A 21,330-nucleotide genomic window follows, 5' to 3' on the forward strand; every position below is an offset into this window, starting at 1 on the left:
GGAGTCGGTCTGTGATCTATCCACAACATTATCATATGTTCAATTAAGGAATCTATATTGCTTTTCTTGTAGGAAACAGGTATCACCTCAAAATTCACAGGAGAGTCAGAATTGGAGTTGATGAATAGAGTCGCTGATGAAGCCAGTACAGTCACATTGTGATTTCTTTGATTCAACTCTTCTAAAATTATCTTAATATTTAACCAATGGCTACCATCCGTTGGCCAAATTAGCACGTTCCCACTTAGAACAATTTCAATCAGAGTCAAATTAAAAATCAGGTGATGGTAAAACTTCTTAGGTATGGTGACATCCATTATGGAAACCATCTTACTGTAGATCTTTTAAGATGAAAAGAAGCTTTCAATGTATAAAGTATTTAGGTAGATTTTTTTTTCAAATAAAATAATATTTAATGTGACAGCTACATTCTTTCATAACTCAACTGATCTATAGATTAAAAGGAAAACAATATAACTCAAGTTCTTAAATGTATTAATATGATTATTCCAACAAAAGAAATGAAATCTGGTGCTATTTTAAAGAAAGAGAAGCAGACAGGTTATAAGCCTGATACCTGTGTTTTCTTCAGTAGTAACTCTGATTTATAAAATATATATTCAGATTAGTATATCTTTCCCCAAATTAGTTAGATAAAAAATAACAGTTCTCACTGCTATGGCCACTTTGTCAAGACTTACAGTCCTTTCAAGTTGGATGTCTTTAACTATAGGACATTTTTACATGCATTGTCTGATTCAATCCTTTTCATAGCTTGCTTGGCAGAAGTGATTCACTCCATTTCATGGAAAATGAAACTAATGTTGAATTGCATAACCCAAAGCATATTTGACAGAATAGTACAACTGGGATGATAATCATGATAATTGTTTCACTCGTTTCTGACTTCTTACAATAAGTTTTAGGAACTTTGTCAATGCCCAGTGATGGGCATTGTTATCATTTCCCCATGGCTCATATTTAGCAAAAATTAAAAACAAGATTCACTTAAAGGAGGTTTGCTAAAACACCTCAAGGAGTTGTTAGATTAATTGAGTGATAAATTACTACATATTTGATAGAGGATCTTTTTCTTCTGTAATAAAGCAAATTAATCACTGTCTCCTTGTTATAGGGAAATTTTAATTTTCTTGCCTATGATGTATTTACACACAATCAAGCACCCTAAGGAACCCCACACTTTTTACTCAGAGCTGTTTAGTAGCTTAACTTAGGTGGACACTAGACTTCATCAGTCCCACATTCAGAAACTGTCTTTTAATAAAGTTTGTGACCCTGGTGAATTACCAAGATCCTCTCAGCTTTAGAGATGATGCTAATTTGCTACACTACATTAGCAATAATATCTGCAAAGCTGCTTTGCAAACTGCTTGGCTCAGAGCAAGAGTTTAGTAATGCTGGCAGTCTAATAAATTTGCCATAAGATTGCCCAGTAAATCAGTGGGCTAGCCACAGAATTACTGGCTAGACATGGATGTAATGATATTTATTAGTTGAGGTTCTTGGTGAATACCAAATCGAACAAGGTCAACTATTAATATACAATGGTGCTGTTTTAAAAGTTAAAATATTTAAAGGCTGCCATTAAAAAGAGAAAATAAGAACAAATAAAGTGATTAAAAGAATAGAAGGTGGGAAATGAGAATGGAAATTAATTGCTGAATTTTATCTTCATAATCTATTGCCTCTGAATTGTGTCATTTCAGGCCCCTGAAGAACAAGAGGACCAGGAAAGCTGAGAAAGGGAAAGAAAGCATAGAGAAGTGATACTTTTAGAATGATTATATTTGTGTCCTTTCAAGAGCTAGCCCCAGTTTGATTATAGTGGCAAAAATGTGTAAATTAATTAGATTTTGAAGAAAAATAGCAAAAGAAGAGTATGAGTAATCATGAGGTCCATTAAAATAGGTCTAGTGAAAAGAATTTGAAATATCTTCATAAAGAAATCTGTGGCTATCATGATCTTATAGAAAGGAGACAAGCACATATAAAGAATACCTGAAAGTTTATATGTTAAACACTGAGCATGTAAAGAATATAAACTGAAGGTTTATATGTGAAATACTGAGATTTGTCCAATTATCGAAGTCCATGTAAGTATAATAATTAATTAGAGATTACTGTCAATAACTATGAAAACACTTATCAAAATATACCCAAGAATCAAATGCAAGTAGGCAGCCCTAAATTATCCTGAATTAAAAAAAAAAGAAAATTCAAGAGCTCATGGAATCAGCTTTCTACTGTTAAGTGATCTCTTCAGGACAATAATATAATTATCTATTTTAATAAAGACAATAAAAGATAACAAAATTGATTAGTAACTGATATATATGTATAGATATTAAATTATTCTTGACTGTTGAAATAATCTCATTATAATCAATAGAGGTATCTGCTTTTTTTATTCTATGGTTTCCTGTATGTCTAAATTATTCATAATTTGAAAATTCAAAAATTATGAAGAGATTAAAAATAAATTATGTTTGGGGACATATGCATGTATAAGCTGATTTAAATTTCCATCAGTGAAAAAATAACAAGCCAAATGTGCATAATTTCATGAAAAATTAAAGTTTTGTAACTTAAAACAATCACACATTTGTTTGTTTATTAGTTCATTATAAGGGTTCAGTAATAGCACTGTGGAATTGTCATTCTGGAGACAGCATACGTCCAGTTGGCCCAACTTCATCAGTTTGTATGTAAGAAAACAGGTCAGGAGAAGTTTCAATAATCTGAAAGTCATAATGCTGTAAATGCATAAGTATTTTGATTTTCCATCCAGTGTTTTTTCTTCTATATTCTACTTTTTAAATGAAATAGTTGAGGTACATTTTATAATAGTAAAAATTTAAAAATACTGTATTTCACAATTGTGAATATTTGATAATGGCATCTTAAATGTAACTAAAGAGCTCAGGAAATAATTTTAAAAGTATATGCCTGTGAAATATAAGTACCACAACTGAAAACTTGATCAGTCATAGAACCTTTGTACCAATTACAATACTGTTATTGTACTTTGAATTTTAGGGGAGGAAAAACACTTTCCCCTACCTTTTCTAGGTTCTTCTGACTCATCTAAGAATTAAATCAACATGAGACAGATGAACAGGGGAAAAAACAAATTTAATGACACATAGGGTCTCCGTAAGACTAGGAGGTCCAAGGATAAGCTAGATAATTGAGGTTTGCATGTCACCTAATGGCTCAGACAATAAAGAATTTGCCTGCAATGCAGGAGACCCAGGTTCAGTCCCTGGGTCAGGAGGATCCCCTGGAGAAGGAAATGGCAACCCACTCCAGTACTCTTGCCTGGATAATCCCATGGACAGAGGACCCTGGTGGGCTACAGTCCATGTGGACACAAAGAGCCGAACAAGACTGAGTGACTAACTTTCATTTCCACTTTCATGGCACCTGAGAGAAAGAGAAGGAGGCAGGGGCTTGGGGTTTTAAAGGGGAGGAAGAGAATTCACACAGAGATGAAAAATCAAATATTTTGTAAAGGAATGTTTGCTATGCCATAGCGACAATGGAACACAGAGTGAATTTTGGTCTCCAGGCCCTGGTGAGTTCCCTACCACAGTAGCCCATGTTCTCTGTAGATCTCTCTGGTGGAAGGGCTCTTCTGGGACTGAGTACCTTATCTAAATTATCTTAAGCTGTTAATGAGGAGGTTAAAGAAAAAAAAAACACTTCCTGAGTCTTTGTCTCTTATTAAAAACATTCAGCCCCAGATAATCCTCAAGCCAAAGAGACACTTTTGAGGCTGGCAGGTTTTGCTCCCCTTCAGAATCAATTGCTCCTGTTCAATCTCTATTTTGAAAAAAAGGACTCTAAGTAGTAATAAAACAGACATAAAGTTCTCAGAATATGATTTAATAAGAGTGTGTATATAACACTTGCTGGAGAATGTTAGTCATCTATATAAGACTAAATTGTTTGTTTGTTTAGTCACTCAGTAATATCTGACTCCTTGGTGACCCCACAGACTGGAGCCCACTGGGCGCCTCTGTCCATGGGACTTCTCAGGCAAGAAATACTGGAGTGGGCTGCCATTCCTCCTCTAGGGGCTCTTCCTGACCCAAGTATTGAACCCATGTCTCCTGCATTGGCAGGCAGATTTTTTACCACTGAGCCACCAGGGAAGCCCAATAAAACTAAATCAAAGTATCTTAAAATATGCTATTAGTTTGAATTGAAAATCTCTAAAACAACATTTTTGTACAGGAGTTTTTCTTGCAACATTTTTTCCCAAACATGCCCTGGCTTGATGGTTTCCCCTTCCTATGTGCTCCCCGAACGTTGCTCTGAATGCTAGGACTTAATTGTGCTGACTTATTTCTCATTGTTGCTCAAATTTGGAGATGGCTCCATCAGCCACAGAAGTCTGCAAACCAGTCCTAACATTGTTTTAGGAACAATGTTTTAGGAACAATTTAGGAGTAATCACCTCTTCAGTAACTTCAGCGTTTTTAGCCTTTCATCAGTGCTTCAATTGCATTTGAGCTGTTTGATTAGCATTTAGTTAATTCATTTGACATTTTAAACTTATGTGCACTTTCTTTTTTCCCTTTGTTGTACCCTGTATAAACCTCTTTTAAAGCTCTCTATAAAGAAATGCCAGCACTGGGTTTGGCATTAAATACTTCACCACTTCCTTGTTTGTAACCTCAGGCAAGTAACTCAGGGTCATTACAAAATAAGGGGAAATGACAATGCCTATTTTCTGTAGTTATGAATACTGAGTGAAGCAATTGTTGTTTAGTCACTAAGCCATGTCCAACTCTTTTGAGACCCCATGAACACCAGGGGGCCGCACACCAGGCTCCTCTGCCCAAGGAATTCTCCAGGCAAGAATGCTGGAGTGAGTTGTTGTTTCCTCCTCCAGGGGATCTTCCTCACCCAGGGATTAAATCTGTATCTCCTGAATTAGCAGGTGGATTCTTTACCACTGAGCCATCTAGGAAGCCCTGAGTTAAGAAACGCATGTAAATTATTCAGAATAAGAATAGCATTTGTGCTTAATAAATGTTAGCTATATTGATACTGTAGGAAGAGAATCTGATTTTAAAGGGATCAATTTAACCAGATCTCATCAACGAGGCTCTCCTCTCTCTACTCCTCAGACAGTGGCTGCCTGGGGCACCTGAGCTTTAATGCAGATATTCCCAGACACCTACAAATTCCTCCATAAGTGTCAGTCATGCTCAGTGTCCAGGTGCCTCACACATGATCTAACACTAACAGTATTCAGTTCCAAATTTCAAAAATGATTGAAGAAATACAAAGACATAAGGCTCAAGATTATTATACCCATAAGGATTATAACCTTCATTCCCTTACATTGAGTGGGAGCAAAACACAGTGAAAGTTATTCCTGGGAATTGTGGAAGTCCTGCAACAAATTCCATCTTGGATACCACACCTATGGTTATCATCTGGCTTATGGGTAACTGTGGAAAAGGGAATGTTACTAGTGGTGATTTGAAAACTTCAAAGTAATCAAGGTCAATTGAAATTTAAGCTAGAAGAAGGAAGGAAGGAGAGAGGGAAGCAAAGGAAAGACTAAGAAGAGAAAAACAGAAATAAAAATCCAAATCAAAACATAATACTCTTCAGGGAAAAGACCCCAGTACATTTTTTTTCTACTTTAAAATGACTACTGGAAATCAATCACTATGCAGATAATACACACTCAGATTTGTCTCATTTATAGCACTTTATTTTACATTAATTACCTATGCTTGGTGAGTCCCTTGTTCATGTGAAAATCTGAATACTATGGTCACACTTTTTTTAGAAGGTCTACTGTTTTTTCTGTTGAACTTAATATATTTTCATGACTATTGTTATTATCGATGGCATTAGTTTTTAAAGGTTACTCATCTAAGTATTCATCTATAAAAATACATTGTTTATTTATATAAATCTAGTATATAAAGTGGAGAAGGCAATGGCAACCCACTCCAGTCCTCTTGCCTGGAAAATCCCATGGACAGAGGAGCCTGGTAGGCTGCAGTCCATGGGGTCGCTAAGAGTCGGACATGACTGAGCGACTTCACTTTCACTTTTCACTTTCATGCATTGGAGAAGGAAATGGCAACCCACTCCAGTGTTCTTGCCTGGAGAATCTCAGGGATGGGGGAGCCTGTGGGGCTGCCGTCTCTGGGGTCACAGAGAGTTGGACACGACTGAAGAGACTTAGCAGCAGCAGCAATATCTAAAGATCACAGGAAAAAACTGTTTGCTTTTATAGTGGCCACAGAGTAAAACTGTTGTTAGTAATAGGTAATATTTATGGATTATAGTTAGCATTTTTACTGGATTAAAAAAGCTACATTATTATTTCCCTAAATGTTTCCCCAGTTTTTGTGGTAGCTTTCCTGTTGTTAATATAAACAAAAATAAAATTTACCTGGATCAACTTCAAACAAATGTATCTGAAATCTGCAAGAGCTTTTTCTCACTTTCAGTTAAAGTGGAGCTTTCTTAGGACCAGAAAGCTATCCTCAGGCAGATTGCCCCATGCAATGGAGTCACTTGGAGACCTATGTCTAAAGGAATAGCAAGCTGCCTCATGATAATATGGCCAAATTAAACTCCATCTGGCAAATTAAACTAGGAGAGAAATAGAATAGCAGATTTCAAAACTAAATACATTGAAAGGAAGACGAACAGTACCCAAGAAAGTTTCATCTTAAAAGAGTCTGAAAAATTGATAATTTGTTTTAAAGGAAAGAAAAATCCTTCTAAATGCTTTGGTGTTAGAAACACTTGTTTGAAAATTTTCTCAACCTAAGAGATACATGATTTGATTTTAACATGTTCACTATTTCTAAGCTTCAATATTCTCATTTGTAATTGTAGATTTTTCTTCAAAAGTTCATTAAAGATTAAGATATCTATTAAATGTGAAGCACTCACCACACTGTACAGTGACACAGAAGAGATCAACAAATATTACATGCTATTACTATAATGATATTCATGAGTTTGAACCAAATATTCAATGTCTGAAATAAAAGAGGTAATTTCCCCATAATATCCAATTTCTAGCAATTAGAAGAGATTAAGGACTCACTCTGAGGTTCTTACAGCATTCCACTGCCGAAAATAATCTTACATTTTTTTACTCCATTTATTTACTCAGGTGTGAAAATTTGAGACCTGAGTGGATATGTATTTTTCGCAAAGATTTTGATTAGAGCACTCAAGCTAAAGTAAAAGATAAATTCAAATTACAAGTTGGAAATAAGTTCTTTATACATCAGTTCTGTTCACAATCCTCATTTATCATTCTGCATGTACAAAGTCCACACAAAAATAAATTCTTTGTTGTATCAGTACTTTTCTTTCTTACCTGGCCTTTTGAACATGACCGTTCAAGTCCCCAGACTTAAGAATATTGTGTTTTAGTAAAACGAACTTTAAATAGTCATTCTAAGTCGGAAAAGTGTAATTTGATTAGAAACATGATATTATCAAAATTAGAGGAGAAGAATATTTTTAGAAATCGTCATTACATTCGCATGAATAGATTGCTAAGAAAGATTATTCTAATGTCTTAAGACAGGGAAAATAGTGTGGTTTTATTACCAGTATTAACTTACAAACACAATATAATGAAATGTGATTTTGAGATTGCTAGCATGGGGAAGGTTTATAAGGGATAAGTTCACCAACACAAAGAACATCATAATCCTGATCATTATTATCCCAAGCTTGACAATGAGTAGTTGATAAAAAACATAAATGATGAGATGAGAATGCAGACATGTATCATGACCAAGGAGCTCTAGATGTGCATTCCTCTAGTTCACTAACTGAGATGCTGCACATGTTCAGATTTCATTGTTGCTTTACTACATACATGAGGGGTTGAAGAGTTTTCAAACATCTTGACAGCTTTGTTGCCTCATGAAATTGCCATTCCTTTATCCTCTTCCTTAAATTTTAAGGTCCCGTTTTAGCCCTAGGATGTTGACCATCTCTTTATCTTCATTGGGTAGTTCATGATCACCACAGTAGCTGTGCTTATTCTCTCTAAACATTAGAATAGGTAGATTTTTATTTAGATTCCAGGAGAGAAATATCTGTCTTCCTTTCAATTTGCAGGCAACTATTTAACATACCCAGAAGAAATGATGAACCAATTATAACTGACATCCCTCTTAATACTTCTCACCCATAAACCCACTCATATATGGTCAATTAAGTTATAGCAAAGAAGCCAAGAATATACAGTGGAGAAGACAGTCTCTTCAATAAATGGTGTTGGAAAAACGGCATAGCCACATGTAAAAGAATGAAATTGGATCCCTATCTTACATCATGTACAAAAATCAACTCAAAATGGATTAAAGACTTTTATAGTTTGAACTGAAACCACAGAACTCCTGGAGGAAAACATAGGCACTAATCTCCTTGGTATAGATCTTGAGGATACTTTTCTGGATTTTTTACCAAATGCAAAGGCAATAAAAGCAAAAATAAACATGTAGGACTGCATCAAACTAGAAAGCTTCTGCACAAAAAAAGTAAAGTGCCAACAACATTAAAAGGCAACCTATCAAATGGGAGAAACATTTGCTAGTATCTGACAAGGGGCTAATATCAAAGTATATAAAAACTTATAGAACTTAGTAACAAAAATACATACAATGTGACTGAAAATGGTCAGAGGACCTGAACTGACATTTTCCCAAAGACATTCTGATGACCCACAGAAACATGAAAAAGTGTTCAAAAGCACTAATCATCAAGGAAATGAAAAACAAAACCATGATGAGCTATTACCTTACACTTCTTAGGATGACTGTTATCAAAAAAATAAAAATAAATAAATGTAGGTGAAGTAAGGGAACCCTTGTGCAATGTTGGTAGGAACATAAATTGGCACAGCTCACTATAGAAAACAGTATGGAGGCTCCTCAAACAACTAAAGATAGAAGATTGGATCGGATCAGATCAGTCACTCAGTCGTGTCCGACTCTTTGTGACCCCATTAATCGCAGCACGCCAGGCCTTCCTGTCCATCAGCAACTCCCGGAGCTCACTGAGACTCATGTCCATCGGGTCAGTGATGTACCATATGATACAACAATTCCACTTCTGCATATTTAGTGAAGGAAATGAAGACTCAGTTCAGTTCAGTCACTAAGTCGTGCCAAACTCTTTGTGACCGCATGAACCGCAGCACGCCAGGCCTCCCTGTCCGTCACCAACTCTCGGAGTTCACCCAAACTCATGTCCATTGACTTGGTGATGCCATCCAACCATCTCATCCTCTGTCGTCCCCTTCTCCTCCTGCCCTCAATTTTTCCAGTATCAGGGTCTTTTCAAATGACTCAGCTCTTTGCATCAGGTGACCAAATGATTGGAGTTTCAGCTTCAACATCATTCCCTCCAATGAACACCCAGGACTGATATCCTTTAGGATGGACTGGTTGGATCTCCTTGCAGTCCAAGGGATTCTCAATAGTCTTCTCCAACACCACAGTACAAAAGCATCAATTCTTAGGCACTCAGCCTTCTTCACAGTCCAACTCTCACATCTATACGTGACTACTGGAAAAACCACAGCCTTGACTGGACAGATCTTTGTTGACAAAGTAATGTCTCTGCTTTTCAACATGCTACCTAGGTTGGTCATAACTTTCCTTCCAAGGAGTCTTTTAATTTCATGGCTGCAGTCACCATCTGCAGTGATTTTGGAGCCCAAAAAAATAAAGTCAGCCACTGTTTCCACTGTTTCCCCATCTATTTGCCATGAAGTGACAGGATCAGATGCCATGATCTTAGTTTCTGAATGTTGAGCTTTAAGCCACCTTTTTCACTCTCCACTTTCACTTTCATCAAGAGGCTCTTTAGTTTTTCTTCAATTTCTGTCATAAGGGTGGTGTCATCTGGATATCTGAGGTTATTGATATTTCTCCCGGCAATCTTGATTCCAGCTTGTGCTTCTTCCAGTCCAGCATTTCTCATGATGTACTCTGCATAGAAGTTAAATAAGCAGGGTGACAAGATACACCCTTGACGTACTCCTTTTCCTATTTGGAACCAGTCTGTTTTTCCATGTCCAGTTCTAACTGTTGCTTCCTGACCTGTATACAGGTTTCTCAAGAGGCAGGTCAGGTGGTCTGGTATTTTCCACAGTTTATTTTGATCCACACAGTCAAAGGCTTTGGCATAGTCAATAAAGCAGAAGTAGATGTTTTTCTGGAATTCTCTGGCTTTTTTGATGATCCAACACATGTTGGCAATTTGGTCTCTGATTCTTCTGCCTTTTCTAAAACAAGCTTGAACATCTGGAATTTCATGGTTCACTTACTGCTGAAGCCTGGCTTGGAGAATTTTGAGCATCACTTTACTAGTGTGTGAGATGAGTGCAATTGTGTGGTAGTTTGAGCATTCTTTGGCATTGCCTTTCTTTGGGATTGGAATGAAAACTGACCTTTTCCAGTCCTGTGGCCACTGCTGACTTTTCCAAATTTGCTGACATATTGAGTGCAGCACTTGCACAGCATCATCTTTTAGGATTTGAAATAGCTCAACTGGAATTCCATCACCTCCACTAGCTTTGTTTATAGTGATGCTTCCTAAGGCCCACTTGACTTCACATTCCAGGATGTCTGGCTCTAGGTGAGTGACCATACTGTTATGATTATCTGGGTCATGAAGATCTTTTTTGTACAGTACTTCTTAATATCTTGCCACCTCTTCTTAATATCCCCTGCTTCCGTTAGGTCCATACCATTTCTGTCCTTTATTGAGGCCATCTTTGCATAAAATGTTCTCTTGGTGTCTCTAATTTTCTTGAAGAGATCTCTAGTCTTTCCCATTCTGTTGTTTTCCTCTATTTCTAACTTCAAAAAATATCTATGGCCTATGTTAATTGCAGCATCATCTACAATAGCTACATGTGATATCACATTTTTATTTAATCATTGATGTTGTTTTCATGTCTTAGCTACACACACACCAACACACTCCCACACACACACACCCACACACACACACACACACTGATATATTATTTAGGCATAGCAAAGGAGGAAATCCCAAACGACAACATGGATGGACCTTGGACCTTGAAGACATTGTGCTAAGTGAAATGTCAGACAGAAAAAGACAGATACCATAAAATATTTTTACGTTTATATCCTAAAACTAATAAAACCTTAACTCATAGATACAGTAGAACATATTGGTGACTGCCAGAGATGAGAGTAGAGGATAGATGAAATAGGTGAAGGAGATCAGAGGGTACAAATTTCCAGGTTAAAATATTTAGATAAGTCCTGAGGATATAACACACAGCATGGTGAGTGTGCTGCTGCTGCTGCTGCTAAGCCACATCAGTGCGACCCCATAAACGGCAGCCCAGCAGGCTCCTCCATCCCTGTGATTCTCTAGGCAAGCAATGCATGAAAGTGAAAAGTGAAAGTGAAGTCACTCGGTCGTGTTTGACTGTTCCCGACCTCATGGACTGTAGCCCACCAGGCTTCTCTGTCCATGGGATTCTCCAGGCATGAGTACTAGAGTGGGCTGCTATTGGCTTCTCTGCACGGTGACTATAGTTAATAATAATAAACTGTATTGTATATTTGAAATTTGCTGAAAGAGTTGATTTTTAAATTACTATCTCAAGGAGAAAACATTGTAACTATGTGCTGGCTGATGTTAACCAGATTCATTGTGGTGATCATTTAGGAATATATACAAATATCAAATCATTATGCTGTATATCTGAAAGTAATTAATGTTATATGTCAATTATATTAAGCTTCCCAATTGGCTCAGTAGTTAAGAATCCACCTGCCAGTGCAGGAGACGTCAGAGACACAGTCTTGAATCCAGGCTCAGAAAGATCCCCAGAGAAGGAAATGGCAGCCCATTCCAGTATTCTTGCCTGGAGAATCCCATGGACAGAGGAGCCTGGCAAGCTACAGTTCACGGGATCACAAAGAATTGACACCACTAAGCATGCATACATGTCAATTATTATCTGAAGAATAAACCATATTAATCTCTTCCTTGTCCTTATTAATACTCCATACCAATCTGTTATCACCTCATTAATTTTATCTAATAAAGAAGTATTACAAATTGATTGGTCACTAGCTCCTAGAATCTTAAAATCCTTTTATATGTCAACTCATTTAGTTCTTTCAATAGCCCTCTTATCTGGATAAATAACTGCAGGTACAAGGAAGCTTAATTACACCTCCATGGTCACACACTCCTGATTGAAAACTGGTTATCATAAGCCTGTTCTCCTAAATGCATTATCTGCATTGTTTTTCTCTTTATAAGCTACTTCACTCGTGCATGCACTTATCACATCTTTCCAGGAGTGATGCAATGGCCTACATCTAACAACCTTTCATTCAAGGTCCACAACTATCTAAATATTTTACATAAAATACAGTTCAATCATAATGCATTTCTTTAAACTTTCCCACTACTTATTAGCTAAAAACAAAAATTTTTAGCATAACACACTAGAGGCTTTGTAAATACATATTGAATAAATTCATTCTTGCTGTCTTGACATCTCCAAATTTATTCCTCATGCTTCCTGACTTTTACACTTTGACCTTCATGAATACTGAATACTGAACCATCAATAATATCCAGCACACATATGCTGTTTTAAGACTCCACAATGTTGGGCACCTTGCTTCCTTCCTTACATTTAGTTTTCAGGAAAATTCCTGAAATTTCATTTTGAGATGGAACACCTCAATTCTGAAGTTTTTAAAATACCACTCTCTTGACACATACCACCTGTCTCCTTTATATTTTTTCCATAAGACATTAGAGAACTTGAAGAAACTTCTTTGGCCAATCTAATACTATCTCTGTCCTTTATCCATATTTCCATTACTCACATCATTTATACTGTAAATATTTATTTTTATGTCTAGTTTCTCCGCTTGACTGTGAAATCCTTGAAGCCAGGAACTTGACCTCAGCCCTTGTTACAACCTCTCTATCTAGAGAGTGTCTAGAACACAGTAGGAAGTTTATGTGCAACAATCAAACATTTTCATAAACATATAATGTTTTTAAACACACACACACACAAATGTTTATACTGGTAATGGACTTGTAGAAAGCTTAATTTCTTCCAGGTTTTTCCACATCCCACTAGAGTTTCTAGGCAATTTCTGTTTTCAATACAATATCTAAATGAGAATTTAGCCCTATTTTTAAACTTTGGTATTTGTCACAAAATGTTATCCATAAAAGAACTTATTTGGTATCTTCAAGTCCATAAAATTAGAAAACAGCACATTGTAGTCCCAAAGCATAGTGTCTTTTATCTTCATTTTTGATAGCAAATGATAGTAATAGATATTAATCAACATGTAGGGTTGAAGAAGAATAGCCATAGGGAAACAGAGAAGAAATGATACAAAGCTCTGTTTGTTAAAACTTAATAATAAAAATGCAACATACCCAAAGCTTTACTATAGTAGGAATCCCACGATTTCCACAGAGTATTAAACATGTAGTCCTGTAGATGGTAGGAAATGAAATTTCTTATTCTGTCAGTGAAAGACATCTGGTCGGTGAGTTCTGATAAAATAGCAGGAACATAGGAAGGAGGGTATGGTACCTTCCCACAGTGTTTTTCCACTGTTGAGGCTGGAGAAAACCTCAAGGAGTAGATAAATGGTATTCCCAATTTTAAAGCTATTATATCACCACAAGGAAAGACTGGATCTGATACCAAGACTTCAAATTTGCTTTTCTTCAGCTTTTCCATTAGCTTTTCATTTTGGAGAACACTGTCACAGATTTCTCTAGACACCATGTGGAAGTCCTTGATGACTTTGGCCATCTCTTGATAGAATCTCCAAATAGTTAAAGGAGATGGTCTGTGTTCCATCCAGGTCAAAATAAAGTCCTTGATCACTCCTTCTATTCTTTCTTTGCCAAAGGGTACCTCGTATATTTCAAATATCAGAGATGGGTTAGTGGTCGGGGTGATGCAAAAGGCACTAGAAGCAACCAGGACAGTCACATTATGCCCTTTCTTAATCAGCTCATCTATAATTATCTTAATATTTAGCCAATGACTACCTTCCATTGGCCAAATCAGAACATTCCCACCGAAAGTGGTTCCTAGGAGACTTATCTGAAGAGACAACAGTAGAATGATCTTGTTCAACATGATGTTGCCTGATGTAGACGATTCGATGAAGTGTGACACAAACGAATTTCTCTGCTTTTTAAACAAAAAGGAAAGACAAATGATTTCTCATTTTTTATCCAAAACTTCTCTATAAAAATGACATTAGTTGTGGTAGCTCTATAATCATAATTTTATGACAATTACAGATTAATTGTGTCATTTCTCAGCCTGGTGCTTTAGCTTTGGTTATGAATCTTGCTCTCTTATGCTTTTCTTGAACTTGATCCTTCAACCCTTCCTTTGCATCTTATAATTGTTAAATTATTACTATTATGCTGCTTAAAGCTACTGTGTATTTCAACTCTCCACTCAGACCTAGGTACCAAAACTCCAGATAGAGCCAGAACTTACTAAAAAATGTAGAGTTGCTAATGCTATGCTGCTGCTGCTGCTGTTAATATTTAATATATATTTTATAGTGTCACTATCAACAATTAAGCTTTTTAAGATTTTTTAATTACTAATAGATAATGTTAGTCACTCAGTCATATCTGGCTCTTTGCAACCCCATGGACTATAGTCTTCCAGCCTTGTCCATGGAATTCTCCAGGCAAGAATACTTCAGTGGGTTGCCATTCCCTTCTCCAAGGGTTCTTCCTGACACAGGGATCAAACTTAGGTCTCCTGCATGGTAGGCAGATTCTTTACCATTTGAGTCAGAAGGAAAGCCCCATTAATAGATAAAATTATTGCAAGGAATACTTACAAAATGGAAAGTACAAACAAATATAAGTGACTGTAATGTTAATTGGTACTCTAATAATATGTTTAGGAAAATATTTTATGTTAATGAATCATTGACAAAAATTTACTAAATAAACTACTTAAAAGTAATATATACAAACATGCTGACAGTATATTAATAAAATGTGCAATATAAATTTGTGTAACTCACACAGAATAATGCAAAATCAAGTCATCCCAGTAAAATGATCTCTATGAAAACTGTGCATATGTATATGTTTATGAATAAGTAGAGGTGACTCATTTCGTTTTAATAAATCTATCAAAATTAAAAATCCTATATTTTTTAGTGATGTCACTTCTGAGCTCCACATCACCAAAGATAATATGTAGTGAAACAGCAACTACTTTATTAAAACAATTGCTACATTTTACAAAATGCTATTCAAAGCTTAGGAGAAAGCAATGGCACCCCACTCCAGTACTCTTGCCTGGAAAATCCCATGGATGGAGGAGCCTGGTAGGCTGCAGTCCATGGGGTCGCTATGAGTCGGACACAACTGAGTGACTTCACTTTCAATTTTTACTTTCCTGCATTGCAGAAGGAAATGGCAACCCACTCCAGTGTTCTTGCCTGGAGAATCCCAGGGATGGGGAAACCTGGTGGGCTGCCTTCTCTGGGGTCGCACAGAGTTGGACACGACTGAAGCGACTTAGCAGCAGCAGCAGCAGCATTCAAAGCTTAGCAGAGTGATAAGACAGTTCATGGGATGGATTTCAGTTCAAGATTCTGTGCAGTAGGATTTTATGGTATGTACATAATATCTGGCTGCTGGAGTCCTCCTGGTCCATGGTCACTTTCCTGGAGACTTTAAAATAGTTGATCCATTAGGATGAACAACTGGTCACAGTGTACTGCTATTTTGTTCATTTTATTCACTAACAAGGAATCAGATCCAGTTTTAGGCAACTAAAATATTGTCTTTATTCAGGTTATATGTGTTTATTAGATACCTACTAGGCATAGAACTCCCTACTAGGCAAAAGATGAATTGAAGAGATACTTACAGTCTTACATTCATCTTACAGTCTTTCAGAGGAACATGAAAAAGTTGTGTACATAAATGTAACAAAAAGCAGCATAGTATATTAAAGCTGTGCATGTATGCTGTCACCTCAATCTTGTCTGACTCTATGTTACTCTATAGACTGTAGCCCACCAGGCTCCTCTGGCCATGAATTCTCCAGTCAAGAATACTGGAGTGGGTTGCCATGCCCTCCAGGGGATATTCCTGACCCAGGGATTGAATCCACATCTCTTATGTCTCCTCCATTGGCAGGCGGGTTCTTCAGCACTACTGCCACCTGGGAAGCCCATATTAAAGTCCACAGGATATATTAAAAAAGTTCAATTTTAGAATCAGTTAGGCTGAAAATGGGGTTTCCCATGTGGTGCTAGTCGTAATGGTGGTGGCATGTGTTGCCAATGCAGGGGATGCCAGAGGCTTGGGTTTAATCCCTGGGTCTGGGAGATCACCCAGAGGAGGAAACGGCAACCCATTTCAGTATTCCTGCCTGGAAAAATTCCACGGACAGAGAAGCCTGGCAGACTGTAGTCCACCAGGTCCCGAAGAATGAGACACCACTGAGCACACACACACCACACGCACACACACACCACACACACACACACACACAGGCCAGAAAATCCTAGCGTAACAGTGTGCTGCTTAGTATTTATGAGACTTAGATTTTTTTTATCTAGAAAATGAAAATTAAAAACAACTTAAGATGCTTTTGTGTTGTAAAGTCATACAATAAAATAGATAGTAAAATATTTTTAATATATAATAAATGAACAACTATACAATAGACACTATAAATTATGCAAGTATAAATGCAATGTATAAGATAAATACATATTTAAATAAATAAAATGATGCTGATTAAACAGCAAGCGTAGTGCCTGGAGAGAAAGACATGTTTAAAATCTATTAGCTTTCTCTTTGAATTCCTTTTCTTAATTAAGGAAAATGCTGAGTATCTTCAGATGAAACAATGCAGGTCATCAAATAAATATTTCAGAGCTATACAGAGTAGAGACTGTTTTCAGACGGGGTGATACAGATAGGAAGTCTTATGAGAGATGAGATACAGGACTCTCATCTTGGAGTTAGAAGTATCTGAACATTAGTGTTGAGTAATGTATACAAAAGAAACCACTCATGTCATATACTTTCTGGCTTTAAATAATGTGACAAGTATTAAGACATTTGTCAAAGTACTGAGGTTAAATTTTAGATTTGTTTCTGTTCTTGAGCTAATACAAAATAAGTGAAGAAATTATATTGATCATAGAAATTTAAAGAGGTTGTAAAAATATTTTTTTTTCCCAATGTGAAGATCTGAAAATGTGATTTTAATTATTTTGACCTTAAGAGCATTGAAAAGCTAATACACTCTTTCCAGAAAATTTTTGAGCAAATACAGCTAAAATATGATTAATATATTTGTCAAATCAATTGAATTCAAAGAAACAGCTAACAAATGTAAACAAAGGTTAGTATGTACAAGTATTTTTATCATGTTGCTTTTCAGTTGCCCAGTAGTGTCCAACTCTTTGCTACTCCATGCACTGCAGCATGCCTTTCCTTCACCAACTCCCAAAGTTTGCCCAAATTCACGTTCATTGCATCGGTGATGCTGTCCAGCCATCTCATCCCCTGATACCCCCATAAATGATGATAATAAAATCTGTGCTTTACTTAATTGCATAAAGGAAGTAAGCATAGTATTTATATCAAAATTGGTTATTTTTTGCACAACAGGATTTTCTTAAAGAAACTTTAAATTTTCTTTTTTTAATAAATAGATTTGACTTTGCATAGTTATTTGAGGTTTGTGTGGGCTTTCCTCATGCCTCAAATTGTAAAGAATTTGCCTGCAAAGCTGTAGATCCGGGTTTGATTTCTGGGTCGGGAAGATCGACTAACCACTCCAGTATTCTTGATTGGAGAATCCCATGGACAGAGGAGCCTGGAAGGCCACAGTCCATGAGGTCACAAAGAGTCAGACACGACTAAGTACTAACCACTTTTACCTCATTTGAGATTTATTTGAGATATGTGCATATTATCTGATATAAAAAATTCACTGCACAATATTAAAAAAACAAAATACCCAGCAAGGATGACATCTTAATCTTTATTCATCTTTTACCTTAAAGAACAAAGTAGCCACTTGTGAGAATCACCTTTGCTTTCAACGTACATTAGCATAAATCTTATTTGTTCCTTTTGTGTTGGCTAATGAGGAAGAAATAAACTCTCCACTTGGATTGAAGCTCTAGAAAGGCACATGAACTCACATTTAGATAAAACTTACAAATTGTTGCTCTATCATACAATTCCCTCAATATCTACAAAGTTATTGTGAAGTGTAACACTGAAGTCAAGGTGGGGAGGAACTCTCAAGTTATTTCAAAAAAACCTGAAAAATTTTTTAAGGGAAGTAATAAAACAAACCAGAAGTTAACTATCAATCTTATAATGACTGATACTTTTTAGAAGAAAATACAAAGTCCATGTATACATTATGCATTGCTTGCTGCTGATACTGCTAAGTCACTTCAGTTGTGTCCGACTCTGTGCAACCCCATAGATGGCAGCCCACCAGGCTCCCCCGTCCCTGAGGGAGTACTGGAGTGGGGTGCCATCTGTACTGCTTATTGTAAGATTTAAAAATTTCTTACCTGAAGTTTCCAACCAGAACGTTAAAACCACTCATTTGATTAGGAAGAAGTTGAATAGATAAATGCTAGCTGGATAACCACAAATATGAGAACTATGATCTTAAGTGGAGAAAAAATTATACAGATCATTTTACTCTTTGCATTCCCCACCCATTACATTATAAAGCAGATTCAGTTCGATTCAGTTCAGTTCATTTCAGTCGCTCAGTCATGTCTGACTCTTTGCGATCCCACGAATTGCAGCACGCCAGGCCTCCCTGTCCATCACCAAAGCAGATTAGCCTTTTGTTAAATGTGTATTCTTTCCTTGGTTTCATAGAAACTATTTGTTTTTGCTTTGTTTTTTCGCTTTTTTTTACTCTTCAATCCCTATATTGCCCCTCTCCTCCTTTTCTCTTGCTGCTTGTAACCACTAGTTTGTTTTCTGTATCTGTGAATCTGCTTCTTTTTTGTTTCATTCACAAGTTTGTTGTATTTTTTAGATTCCACATATAAAGGATATCATACAGTATTTGTCTTTCTCTGTCTGAGTCATTTCACTTGACATAATGCCCTCCAACTTGATGTATGTTGCTGCAAATTGCAAAACTTCATTTTTTTATGCATGTGTGCTAAGGCATTTCAATCATGTCTGATGCTTTATGACCCCATGATGTGTAGCCTGCCAGGCTCCTCTGTCAATAGGATTCTCCAAGCACGAATACTGGAGTGGGTTGCTATTTTCTTCTCCATTTTGTATGCCCAAACAGTATTCCATTGTCTGTACAGGTCACATCTTCTTTATTCATTCATCTGCGTTAGACACTTAGGTTGATTTCATATCTTGGCAATTTTAAATTACCCTGCTATGAACTTTGAAGTGTGCATATCTTTTGAAATCAGTGTTTTTGGTTTTTGGGGGATATATGCCTAGGAGTAGAATTGCTGGTTTATATGATAATTTTATTTTTAGTATTTTGAGAAACCTCCCTATTACTTTCTCTAGTTGCTGTATCAATTTACATTCCCACCAGCAGTGTACAAGGGTTTCCTTTCACCTCCTTCCTTGTCAACATTTGTTATTTGTGTTCTTTTCGGTGATAGCCTTCTTTCAGGTATAAGGTAATTAATATCTCATTGTGATTTGGATTTGCATTTCTTTAAAATTAATGATGTTGAGTATATTTTCATGTGCCTGTTGGCCATCTGCATTTCCACTTTGGAAATATGTCTATTCAGTTCTTCCTATTTATTTTTTAATCTAGTTACAACCAGTCTTTTTTATAAAATATACTTTTATTAGATTTGATGCAAATAATTTAACATTTATTGAGCATTTCCAGTATGCCATGTGTCATTCTAAGTACTTTACATACCTTAACTCATTTAATTCTTACAATCTTTTGATTAAGGTAATGTTATTATCTGTTTTCAGATAAAAAATCCAAGGCATAGGAAAGTGTGTTATTTGCTTACTATCATTCAGAGATATAATAACACAGCCAGGATTTGAATGTAGGTCATCTGACTATAGAAACTGACTAAGTGCTTAACCATAATGTGATTAAAGGGTAATTTTCAAAAAAAAGAAACAAAAAATATTTGTCTTTTTTATGCCCTGTGAATTTGAGTGCAACAATAAATATTGTTTTTATTGCCAGAATGAGATGACATCTATCTGTTGTTGATAAATAATGGAAATGTGAATTGTTAGTAAAAATATCTTAATTAATATATTAGCAATATATTCTAAAAACACTGAAAAAATACATTACAGTTAAGTCAGGTTTGTAGCTGAAAAGATTCACTGAAAGGAAAAACATTAATATTATGTATCTAGTACTAGAGCTAAGGAGAAATTTATATAATTGTCTCTCTACAAAAAGAAGCACTTGATGAAATGTGATACTCAATTCTGACTTACAAACAATATGTTTAGTAAAAGAGAAATTAATTAATATTTTTAACATGACTCATAAGCCAGCAGCTTAATTTATGAGGAAATTTTGTATGTATATACTACATTATTTTATCCATTCATCTGTTGATAAACACTTGGGTTGCTTCCATATTTTGACTGCTGTGAATACTCTTGCAATAAACATGGAAGTACAAATATCTCTTTGATATTCTAATTTGAATTTTTGGGGATGTGTACCTGGAAGTGATGTTACTGAATCATGAGAGAGCTCTGTTTTTAATTTTTGAGGACTCTCCATACTATTTTCCATAGCTGCGGCAACATTTTGCACTAATAGCAGTGGTGTACAAGAGATCCCTTTTCTCCACAGCCTTGTCAACACTCATTATCATTTGTTGTTGTTAGCTTGTAACATTTTTTTATTGTAGCCATTGTAACAGGTGTGAGGTGATACCTCATTTTAGTTTTGACTCGCATTTTACATCTTCTTCAAATTCTGAGCCTCCTTTCCTTTCCATTTTCAGACCCTGACTCTGAGTACATAAGTACTAAATATTGAATAAAAAGAGATTGTTGCCCATTTAATGGAATTAATTAATATTGTTTGAGATTTGGAGAGTGGAATAATAAAAAATAGTCAATGGAAAATTGAAATCATGGATTTAAAATGCAAAATGTAGAAAAGATTAAAACTCAGCAGACAAAATTCTTTCTTTAATTCACTGTTTTCATATAATGAAGTACCTGTTTTGCTTTTCTATT

General features: G+C 36.0%; 1 protein-coding gene across 1 annotated transcript in view; it reads right to left on the bottom strand.

The window, feature by feature from the left end:
* The window catches only part of LOC113894349 (UDP-glucuronosyltransferase 2A1), a 53,158-nt gene extending 38,931 nt beyond the window's left edge, over positions 1–14,227 (bottom strand). Inside the window, exon 1 of the mRNA XM_027544658.1 lies at positions 13,495–14,227. Coding sequence (XP_027400459.1) covers positions 13,495–14,212 — 718 coding nt within the window. The 5' untranslated portion in view covers positions 14,213–14,227. The remainder of the gene's footprint in view (positions 1–13,494) is intronic.
* Between the last annotated feature and the right edge of the window lie 7,103 nt (positions 14,228–21,330).

The sequence above is a fragment of the Bos indicus x Bos taurus genome, chromosome 6 (genome assembly GCF_003369695.1).
Source record: "Bos indicus x Bos taurus breed Angus x Brahman F1 hybrid chromosome 6, Bos_hybrid_MaternalHap_v2.0, whole genome shotgun sequence".
Lineage (NCBI taxonomy): Eukaryota > Metazoa > Chordata > Mammalia > Artiodactyla > Bovidae > Bos > Bos indicus x Bos taurus.